This window comes from Protopterus annectens, chromosome 1.part1 (genome assembly GCF_019279795.1).
Source record: "Protopterus annectens isolate FY-2018-M chromosome 1.part1, PAN1.0, whole genome shotgun sequence".
NCBI classification, from domain to species: domain Eukaryota; kingdom Metazoa; phylum Chordata; order Ceratodontiformes; family Protopteridae; genus Protopterus; species Protopterus annectens.
The window spans coordinates 432,519,546-432,531,172 of record NC_056726.1 but is presented as its reverse complement, the minus strand read 5'-3'; the positions used below and the strand labels follow the sequence as shown (position 1 = coordinate 432,531,172).

At 39.2% G+C, this 11,627-nt stretch overlaps 1 protein-coding gene across 1 annotated transcript in view; it reads left to right on the top strand.

Moving 5' to 3' along the window:
• Positions 1-510: 510 nt before the first annotated feature.
• LOC122805527 (transcription factor VBP-like) overlaps positions 511-11,627 on the top strand; it is a 136,625-nt gene continuing 125,508 nt past the window's right edge. Inside the window, exon 1 of the mRNA XM_044075736.1 lies at positions 511-880. Within this exon, the coding sequence (XP_043931671.1) occupies positions 763-880 (118 nt within the window). The 5' untranslated portion in view covers positions 511-762. The remainder of the gene's footprint in view (positions 881-11,627) is intronic.

The window sequence follows — 11,627 nt, the reverse complement described above, 5'->3', positions numbered from 1 at the left end:
CTAAAAGGAATGAAAACATTTTAAGAAAAGTGTCCTATATTACTATACACAAAAATTTGGGCTAGGCTTATAAATGCCTTAGGGCAGATAGCCTAGTATAAACCTATGCACTATTATTTGCCCGTTACATTTGCATTGCCGTTGTTAATACCCGCCCTCCGGCATATCAATCACGACAGGCACGCCCATTCCTACGCGAACTAGGAGGTCGGTTAATTCAATTTCGCCATAATTTCTATACATAAAAATGAGGGCGGTGGTTATTTTAAGCAGGGCGTGACTACATAGGTATGCCCCCCCACCCCCCACTTTGCTTCGGCTGCAATACGTGGTTTAAAGTAAAATATTTGTTTCACTCCTTTGTCAGCTTATCTTAAGTGTTGCATGGCTTGATGCGCTTGAAATCAAGCCCTGTTTTTGAATGCTTAATTGAGCCCACCTTCCTCTACACGTGCAATGAATTAAGTTAATGAAGCAGTTTGTCTAATCATTTTCTTGATGCATATTCTGTTACAGTTGCGTTTTGGAATAGTGGGCCAATCAGAAGTCTCGGTACATATATCCGCCCTACGACATATCGGAGGGTGTGCATGTCTAATGAATAATTAAAAAGGTCATTTCGAGGAATATAAGATTGGGCACTGGTAATCGTGTTTATAGATGCTCATTTTCCTATAAATCGATCATTGTGTGATAAGTGCAAGCCTTTTAACACTGGAGTTGTTGATCTTGTAAAGGATTAGTGGACTTCGTTGTGTGAGGATGTTTGGTAGCCAAGGAGAGCAACCGAAAGAGCGGTGTTTGGTGCCTGATAATTTTCCGGTGGTACTGAAGAAGCTGATCGAGAATAACAATATGAAATTTCTGGAAAGCAACCGCGGTGAGAACTGTATTATTATTTTTGAAATTAGTATGGGCGTATTGGCTCTGTAGTGCAGACTGATTGTTGATTTTTTTATAAGGTAGATAGTTTCATTAGGAGTTGCTGACTGCTCTGAGCTGTTAAAACTTGCAGAGCACGGAAACAGGACAGATTCGTGCAGCTGTCCTCGGTTTACCTTCCTGTTTTACGCAAAATGGACGACATAAGCCCTGGAATAAAGATCGTAGAATAATTCTTGTTGCTGTCCCTGGATTCAGCTTTGGAGGCGCACTCAGTCACTCTTGGTAAAACTGAACCATTGTACTTGATATTGGAAACAACCACCAGTTTACTTAGTATTGGAATTTTCAGCTTTGTCAGTGTTTGTATAATATTTAGCGGTTAATTATTCCATAGTACTTACGTTGTTGTTCCTGTCATCATCCCAAGTGTTTTGAGAATGCTTCCAAGAACTGTAGTAAACATTTTTGTGCATAAAGACTTCACCATTAATAACTCAGAGCAACTGCATCACAGTGTTAGGGATCTTGGCTCTCAATCTTCCATCCCCAAAATGAGGAGCACTGCTTCTCATAATGTGGAACAAATGGGCAAAGCTTAAAGCTTACTAACAACTTAAACTAGGAAGGTCAGGGGATGGTTAAAAATGTGCTGCTTCAAATGTAGAAAATGTTATTTTGATGAATTGGGTTCAGTACTGTTTACCATGGATATCAGTTAATAAGTCCCTAACACTCAATGTATGACAGACCCTTCAATGTGGAACTAACATTAACTTTTTAGACGAACGTCCGTCGTAGTGGGGTATGTTAGGGATGGCAGAAAGTGTGCCATAACAGTGACATAGGTTGCAGAATATCTACTTACTGATTTTTTTGGGTTAAAATGTGCTGGAGTGGATGTATTTCCTCTCGTATGCCTATTTATGCAAGTGTGTGTGTTTGTATTTAATGTGTGTTTGTCATATATACATGTGCATGGAAATGCCCATGTATGTATTACACACACATGTATGTGTTAGGAAGGCTTTACCGATCAAATAACTTGTTTTCTTACTAACAACAATGTGATTATGATGTAGGCATCATGCAGTTTGTGTTGAAACAAAGACTTAGATTCTTTGTAACATACTCCTCTTTTACCAAGATTCGGTGCCTGGCACACATTCAGACTAGCTCAGTTTTATAATTCTCCTAGTCAGTGCTGGATGCAAGACTTCTTTATTCACTGGAAATGGATCTTCACATTCAGACTAGATTGGAGTCCCAGGGCGCTATTGATATTTATACAGACATAATTTGCTCTAGCATTTCTTGTTTCTCTGCAGAAAAAAAGAGGTCTTGCACCTAGTTGGACTTTCCAGTTAGTAGAAGCAGTAATTATCTCTACTTCTCATTATCGACAAATGGAAGTTAAATTGAACTTACAAATTATCTGTTTATAGCTTGCTATAGGTCATGTTCCATCTTCTTGAAGGACCATACCTACACCACAGTGCTTTGGTGTGGTCAAAGGTTTGCAGCTTTAGTAATAGTTTTCTTGCACAAATAGTTAACCTGCCAACTATGGGTCAAAATTTTGTTGATCCTGTTTTCATGAACATCAGACTACTTGCACTACTCCTGTAGTATTCTCATACCTGGTTGCATCGTGACACAAATTAGTAGTAATGTCCTTTGTTACCTAAACAAACCACAACAGACACACCTGGATTCAAGGACATAAAAAAAACAAAGCTATTTAAACTGTTAGAACTTTCGAAATTCAACTGCATAATTTTCAGTCCCTGTGTAGCCACAGCTGACTCACCCAATGACTTTTGCTTCTGTGATGCCTCTTCCCTGGCCCAGTAATCATGGAGCCTCATTCCTCACCACTGGCGATAGCTAGGGGACATGTGCACTGGGAGGATGACAAATACACACACAGTAAAGTGCTATTTCCCTTAAGAGCAAAGAGATCAGTCAGTCTGGGGCTGGCTTCTGCCTCTTTCTCCAGATCCCTAGTAAGAATCCCCACTGGCACAGCTATAGGATTGAGATCTCAGCCGAGTGGCCAAGCTAAGACCTCCAGCACCCTCTCTGTCTAACCAGTGCTTTGTGTCCCTGCCCAAGTAGCTCACACACACGCGCACACACACACTTTGCGATTTGATTTGTATACAAGCACAGACACACACATCTGGGAAAGGCTGGCACAGGTTTACTAGCTAGGCCTTCTTTTGCCCAGACTATAAGGTAGTTACAGCTGCCACCAGCCAGCTCTTACTTATCCGCTACTATAAGGTCCTTACAAAGGGTGTCCAGTCCTACTGTGTAATGTTACTATATTCAAATGGTTTGACCAAGTACCAGGCTATTAGGAGAGTGTTGTACAGTGTCACCAAATAGCTACGCAATTACTCTAAGAACTTAAATATGTCTCACAAATATCAGCCACAAAGATTTAAATATATTTAATAATAAATAAAAGAACAAGACAATACTCAGAAAAGAAACACAGTTACTTCAGGGTTCAAAATCATTGGAAATATTTTAAAACAACATTGCAGGACAGTCTCAAATAAATACAGAAAACATCTAAACTAATATTTACTATATTCTTATCTATAACAGAGCTACTATGCCCTAAGTCTTGCTTATAGCAAGTGCAGATGGTGATGATGAGCGGATGTTCTTGCTAGGTCCAAGACAAAATACAAAATGTTTAGTTTCTGTGTGAGAGAGTTTCCAAATTAATATGAAACATTACTGCTGGGCCAGCCTGGATGACATCACTCTGCCACCTGACTTCAGTTCCCAGGCTAAACAGAAACTTAACAAAATTTTCATATCTCTGTGTTAAAAATACATATCTCTCAGATGTTTGCCAGCTCTTGGAAGTCTCAAAACAGTAAAACACTTTACATTTTAAACCTAGTAATTACTTTTCTTTCCAGACAATAGAAAAACTACTAGCTCTAGACATTGTGTCTGCTTCTGCATTGAAACTGAGAGATAACCTCTTCTGTTTATGGCCCAGTTGTAAAATAACTTAACCTCAACCATTCTTAAGTTTTGCAAGCTAGTCTTCTGTGTTCCAGCAGGGTATGCTGTGGTTGCATTCTTGAAGCTCAGTACATAAGGTACAATTATAAATCTTACCAATATTTACAAATGACATAGAATTATTTACAACATTCCAGATAGCTGGGCTGGTAGTGTGACAGCTTCAGCTAATAAGTAGCATAAACCAAGTAGCCTTAGTCAGAACCAAATCTGTTGGAGAATGTAAAAATAATTCACTAGATGCCAACACCAAAATGAAATTATTTTAGTTTGCCAGTGTGACAAAATTCTTTTTACGTCTTCTGTATTCAAGGGAAGTGTATTTTCTGAAAATAACCCAGGAAAGTGAAAATCACACAACTTGTGATCCTTTTTCTCCCTGTTATAAAATATTTATTATAAACCCATTTCAAATAACATTCCATTAATGTACAGTTGTCTTTTTATTAACGACATTTGGTTACCTGGAAAGTCCGACTGGGCATGTACCCAGATCCACAGGAGGCCTGGGGAGAAAAGAGCCAGAAGTACAATAGTAAATTTCAAAACAATAAAATACATAAATTACAGAGACTGTCAGACTAACAAAGAAGTACAGTTTGTATGCATGAATAAAAAAATGAAAACATGAAACAGTGTAATTGACAAGGAGTGTGTAGGTGTGATTAAGAAGTAAGTTGAGCTACTAAATGAGTTGGTAGCATATTTTATTATTGTGAAACCACACACGATGTGTATATGTGTTGGTCCACAAGGTCTTAATAAAGCTCTAAGAGATGAGTGCTACATCTTTTGTGCAGTTAAAGAAGTGGTGTCTGCCATGCCAGTAGTTGTATACTTGTATGCTTAATGCAAACCTTGTTTTATCTCCAGTATGTCTGATATATGTAGGTTATTAAGGAAATTATTGAAGTAGTATAGAATATGAAACGATATTAAACACTGAGTGCATTAAAATATTTTACCATGTGTAAACCTCTTGTGTTCATAGCTGACAAAATGAAGCTGGTGTGGTTGTTCTCCAGCAAGATAAGACAGTTACTTATGGGTCTGTAGTCAGCATGGAATTGGATATCCTTGTGTAAATGGATACAAAAGGAGATGCTTTCATTTGTATATGTCTGTGAAACGTTTCATGAGTTATATTTGAGAAAAGTGTTTTCTTACAGCTCATAGTTTCTAAGTAGTAGCAGTTTGTTTCAGGCAGTACTAAAACTACAGAGAATGTTGTTGTGACTCCACAAGGTTTTTTTTTTTTTTTTTTTTTTTTTTTAATAATGCCCCCCCCTCCTTTGTGTACTGACCATCAATCTTTCCCATATTCAGATTGAGATATTGCTGGGGCAAGAACCATCTGAAGGGGCCATCATCCAGGCATTCATTAGGGAGTTTGTACTGGCATTTCTGCAATGAGAGCATTTTGTTTAAATCCCTAACTTTACCACTGGGTGGGAGGTAAGCTACCCATGTCATGGCAGGGGCTTGTAATGTCCTTCCACTGAGAATTGCATGTTTTGCTACTCTTGTTAATGAGGGCTACCACCAGACAGTAGCTTAGTGAGCCGTTAGCCTCCCCTGACATGCCCACTGCAGTATTGCTCTTCCTAGGGATTATGGCTGTTTGTGTCCTGCTCTGCTGTGCCCCCCGAGGTGCCTAGCCAGTGCCATCAACCACCTGAGCCATTAATCAACCTCAGTTTATCTGGGCTGTAGTAAGGGGCTTATGTCTGTGTACTGGCCGAGACTACAGATGTATGACCTTGTTGTACTGGGGGGATTATTTTTGATATTACTTGGGATGGCGGTAAAATTGGAGCTGAATTTGTTGGCCAGATATTTTGTTATATCTTCTGGCTCTGTGTAAGTGGCTCCATTAACAATCCGTTCTACAGACTGTTGTGTACTGCCTTTGAGGTTTTGGACATGGCTAAAGAAAGCCTTGTGGGTGTCCTTAGCTTTGGAGATTTTCTTTGCCTCAAAATTGGTAGACTTAATTTGCCCTCTTGTTTGTTTAGCCTGATGAGAGAGTTTTTTTTATGTTGCAGGTGTTGTACTTCCTAATTTTTATCTATGACTTTTTTTCCTTTTGTTGTACAATCTTGTCTGGATTCCATCACGGTAGTTTGTTTTTGGTAGGCACACCTGTCTGTATGCATCTGTTAACTTGATTGTACAGGATTTGTTTGCATAGTTCGCATAGACAACTGCGTTATCTGGGTTTGGAAGGACCTGACATTTTATCAGGTAATTACTTGATAATAGGTAGGGTTTAGTTGCGTCACTGCATTGATTTTTATTTTGAAGGAGACTTTCTTATGGTCTGATCTTAACAGAAAGTTACTACACTGGGGAGTTCAGCTTTCTCTCATATTTGTGAGAAATAGATCCAGTAGGTTTGCACCTCTAGTAAGCATATGGACCAACTGGTCCAGGATGTCTGTGTTTTCAAAGTCCAGGAATCTCAACCTGCAAATTTGGGGTCATATAGGATTCCCAGTTTATAGATATAGGTTATAGGCATAGTTATAAGCCCCTTATGAATATAGTATTGGGTTGAATGGTAAATGTCTGCAGTAGATCGGAGTATGAGCTATGGGTTTCATGGGTCATAGAGGGTGATCTGTATCTTAGAAGGATATGATATGGGACTCTACCAGTAATGATTTGGACATGGAGAAGCTGTGCTTCATCCAGTTTGACCAACCTCCACCTTGTATTCCATGCCTGCGTAGTAGCTGGTCTAAATGTGTAGAAGGCATTTTATTCCTGCACAGCTGGGAAGCTCTGTGTAGCTTTAAACCATTTATCTGTAACTGCATAGATGTCTGTGTTCTCCAAGGTGAAGAGTGCTTGGAGGGAGTGGAGTTTCTTGTTTAGGCTGCTGGCATCGAGCAGTAATTCCTTTTAGATTCCCTTGGGTTGATTTTTGCTAAGTTGGAAGGTTTGACAGTTTGGCATTGCCTGAAAAAAGGCACTGTGGGGGAGGGCAGTACTTTAACCAAAATTTGAAAGCCTGGAGGAGACAGGTGCAGGCCATCCTTGGCAAATCAGTGTGTTCTGTTGGCCATGTCTTCCCATGCTGAGAGATATTGTACCCCCTCTGAATGATATCACAAGCTAAGCCAGTTATTAGTCACTCATCTTCGGTCCATATGCAGGCATCATCCTTTGTGAAGGTAGAATGCTTCTCAATGCTGGGCTCATACCAGCTTGGGACAGACAGTCTTGAGAGCTCCATATTGTCTCACTCTCTTTGTATGGACATGTAAGGTATGTCTCTGGTCATTTGTACCTTCAAGGACTGTGATTGAGTCATATTGGTACTTGTGGTTCAATGACATGACTGTGAGTGACCTGGTGGATCATGGCCCCTGATAGGCAGCTGACTGATTTTTTTTTTTTTTTTTTTTCTTGTTCAGCCAGGTGAGCGGGGCATTAATATGTATCACAATGGAGTCTCCTATGACTAGAGTATTGAGTATTGTGTTGGCTTGCCTTATGGGCTTTGTAGTGGAGGCTCCATGGGTGTGGCTGTATGTATGGTGTTTGGTATTTCAGCATAGCGCTTTTGGGTTTGCTGAGAATAATTGAAACATGTTGAGTGTCTGGGACGTCTTTTGGATTTAGGAAGATTTGTTTTTGTGGTGTTGGATTATATATTGGGTGTATATGTGTGGTGGGTGTAGCATGTGCTACTGATAAACCTGATTGCTATTTTGAGTGCTTGTATGTATGTTGTTTTGAGTGTTCTTTTTCTCTACAGGTTTTCATAGACAGACTCAAACACTTCTTCCTGATTCTTCTTTCTAGGCTTCTGAAATTCAAACAGAAAAAAAAAATAAAAACTGTTAATTCAAGAATTTAATAAGAGTTCAAAATAAATAAATAACAGAAGTATTTTAAGTCCATTACGTAATTATGTGAAAAGGTACAACAACCTAAGATAAAGATTAAACTACATTTTAGTTAACCACGATTTTGTAGCAAACATCACCATAATGTAGAATAAAAAAAAATCCTCCAACAAAGAGCTAGACAGACAGACAGACACACATACAAACATTACAATCAAATAATGTAAGCAGTCATGATCTCAACTACAGCTGCTTAAATGAATGCTGCTTGCAGATGTGTAATTACATCTGTCTCATACTATGTTGGTTTATTTAAAGATTAGTTGGTTCTGTGCACATGAGCCAACTGACTGTTTTAGTATGCTGATATCCACCTAAGTGGCAATGGGGGAAGTGCATATCCATGATGTCCGGTCCTTCTAGCTAAACTACAAGGGTGTGGTACAGGAGGGGTTCATATCTGGCTAGGTTGGGTGCTTTTGAGGCTGGAAACAAAAAGTAGGCTATTTAGGGGTCGATTCATGAGGCAAGTACTCCTCTGTGCACAAACTGCTTGCTCTTTGTACATCTGAGTTACTGGGTACAGTGTAGTTTTATTGGGACAATTTAGTTTTTAAAAGCTTGCATCTATATGAGGCCCTGCCAAATTCCAGTAGCCCTCTAGCCAGTAAAACAAACTCACTTTTAACTTTTTCTGTGCGATTCCCATTTCTGGCAGACCAGGCAACTCCCAAGTCTTCTTGATGTAAAAACATACAAAGTTTGGCTAAAATAAAAAGCTTAACAGAAGCCAATTCAACAACTAGCTAAGACAAAGCTGTTACTTGATTTTTTTCAAGCAATTTGTTCAGCAGCAGGGGCACTGTAAAACAAGTGCATTTTGTAGTCTTAAAATTGCAGATAATTGTAGTAAATAATTTGAGAAGCCAACAGCAGTGTACTTAAATGGAATTTTAAAAGTGTTTATTTTAGCCTGAATGGCACTAGATGAAGCAAAAACATTTTGAGTACACAGGCGAGGATGCCAGGCGTTGATGCTCTGTGGGAGTGAACCAAGAGATTCACAAACACACCAAATTTGTAGAGGCAGTGTATTAGTGGGGGTCTGTGGCAATCACACGAATAGGGGAAAACAACACTGTAACAAATAGACATTGAAATACAGCTTTAATTGGGTAAATGATATATGAATATATTAGTAAAACTAAAATGTAAATAGCTGTAGAAGCACAGAAGCACAAATTCAGCAGCAAAAATTACAATACTGCCACTATTGCAGTCCTAATAGTGTAAGGTACCAGATTAGGCAGAAACTTTGCAGTAACGGTGTTTATGGAAAAATGCAGTTGTTGTTTTGTCTTTTCGGATTTTCCCGGTAAGGTGTCGTCACTGCAGAACTCCAGTCCGCTAATGATTGGCAGTAGATTTTTATGGTGCCGAGTTGCCAGCCCGACGCCCAACCTTCAGTGAAGGCATGCCCATTCACGCATGTCTTTCGGAGGCCACTCGACCGCGGGGAGGACATGCAAACTCCACTCAGAAGGCACTCCCCGCACACTAGCTGAGAATCGAACGGGAGAACCTCTTGCTGTGAGGCAACAACGCAACCGCTGTACCACCGCTGCGTAAACCTGTGGAGAAAAATGCAGTTATAAATGAATAAACAACTGCGAATGAAACTAAAAGACAAATGTCCCAGACCAGGTTCAAAATACAGTCAGCTTTTTCAACTAACTCTACTTGTGTAGATAGAAGTGCAGTGCAGTGTATAAATGAGGATTTGATTTTGCAGTTCTCCTAAAATTGCAAATGAAGCTACAAGACTAAGGTCCCAGAATCATTCGAAAACAAGCTAAGAATGCAAACGGATATATTATATATACATTTTTTTTTTAATGCAGAATAGCACAAAAATATTACCACACGGGTCACTGTACGTCCAACTAAAAATATTTAAGCAGAATTGAAACAAAAGCCTGTTTTCTTTCCTTTTGATGAAAAGCTCATGCTCACAGTTCAGACTCTTGAATAAAAGAGCCTGTGTGGGCGTAGCTATCTACTGGTAGGTCAATGACTTTGGGTAAGTTAGAATTTCAGAAACTTTAGCTTTTTTATTTTACAGCGGGTGCAAGGAAAACTGGTTCCATGACAATGTCAGTAAAAAGGGAGGAAACTGCTTACATTTTAAGCAGATTTGCAGGATTGGATACTTACTTTATGGCAAACACTAGTATGGAGGGAATACATTTTGATGATATGGAACAGTTCAGAATGCTTGAGAAGTTGTTTACTGAAATTTAGACAGTTCTTAGCAAACTGGAAAATGTCATGGCTAATAAATTACTCAGAGTTGGTGCAGTCCTGTCCCTGCAACAAGTAAATAAAATGTTGAAAGAGTAGTATTTGACTTTAGAAGTCAGAATGGAGGAAATGGAAGAGAGTCAAATAGATAAGGTAGACAGGGCTAGGAGGGACATCTGAAAGTTCATGGAAAAAATCTGAAGCATTGAGCTTCTGGCAGTCCGATCTCCCTCATAGCTTCATAATGTCAGCATTAAAACAGCCAAGGCGTGTATTTGTGAGATTTGAATTGTATGACCAGAAGGAACAAATTCCATCTTAGTATGCAAGCTCAAGCTCAAGAAGACAAGAGGAAGACATTGAGTATTTTTTGAGCGACTTCTCATTGGCTGCATGCAGGAAGAGAGTGCAGTTTGTAGCATAATTAAATTGGTACAAAGAGAAGAAAAAATGAAATTTGGGTTACCTTTTCCTTGCATTCTTTTAAAGAAAGAGCAGGAAACAAGACTGTTGCAGATGTGTACAAGGGATTATGCAGCAGGAGGAACAACACAGGAGACTGTGACAGAGGAGATCACTTCCTAGGGCAAGACCCTAGTAATGCTGCAAACAATGTACTACATTGGAGCAGTTCGCTGCCTTTAGACAAAGGATGCAGCAGTGGAGAGGGCTGCCTTAAAGGCTAGTAAAGTGCTGTAGACCAGGGGTGTCCAACCTTTTGGCTTGCCAGGGCTGCATTGAGTGAACAGAAATCGTCTTCGGGCTGCATATAAAATATATCCTATAGTTAACTCTTTCGCTGCTGCGGGCAACCAAAGTTGACCTCCTGGCTGTACTGTAGGTGCATTCGAACAATGAGTAAATGTTGATGCTTGGAGCACAACACATTTGTACAGCATATGACAGCAGTTTTCAGGGCGTGAAAAGATTGGAATTTTGTCTTTAAAAAAGATTAAAAAAAACAACATACAGTGAAATGGGTAATAAGGGTTCTCACCCAACAAAAGTAAAGCAAGCTAAAGCAAAATCTCATTTTTCATCAGATCTTTCACTGTCTTTACCCCCCCCCCCAATCTTATTCCATTGATTTAAGGAAGGATTTAAACTCAGAACACAAAGGCTGTTTAATATTAATGGAGAAAGAAAGGTAGTCTGCTAATTTGCTACAGTTTTTATAGTTTGTGAAATTTCTCTCTCTCTCTCTACCAATACCAGTGCTGAATAAAAAGACATAAAACCATCAGTTGACATTGCAATCCAATGTACAATGACTCCTTTCAAATGTTATTTTCTCAGCATCCTATTGTTGTAAAAAATATATTTTAAAAAATAAAAGTCCTGCCCCCTCTATGCTATGGTATTCTCACAATGATCCGTGGTATGGAGTCGGGTGCGTTATATTCCATTTTGCTCAGAGCATTTTGGGCTTTGTCATCAAAACCAAACCTTGCTGATCAACAAGGAAACACCATGATAAGTCAGACACATGCCAATTCTTACAACTTAAATAATATTAGGTAAAGTAGTGAAAAATCATCTCAA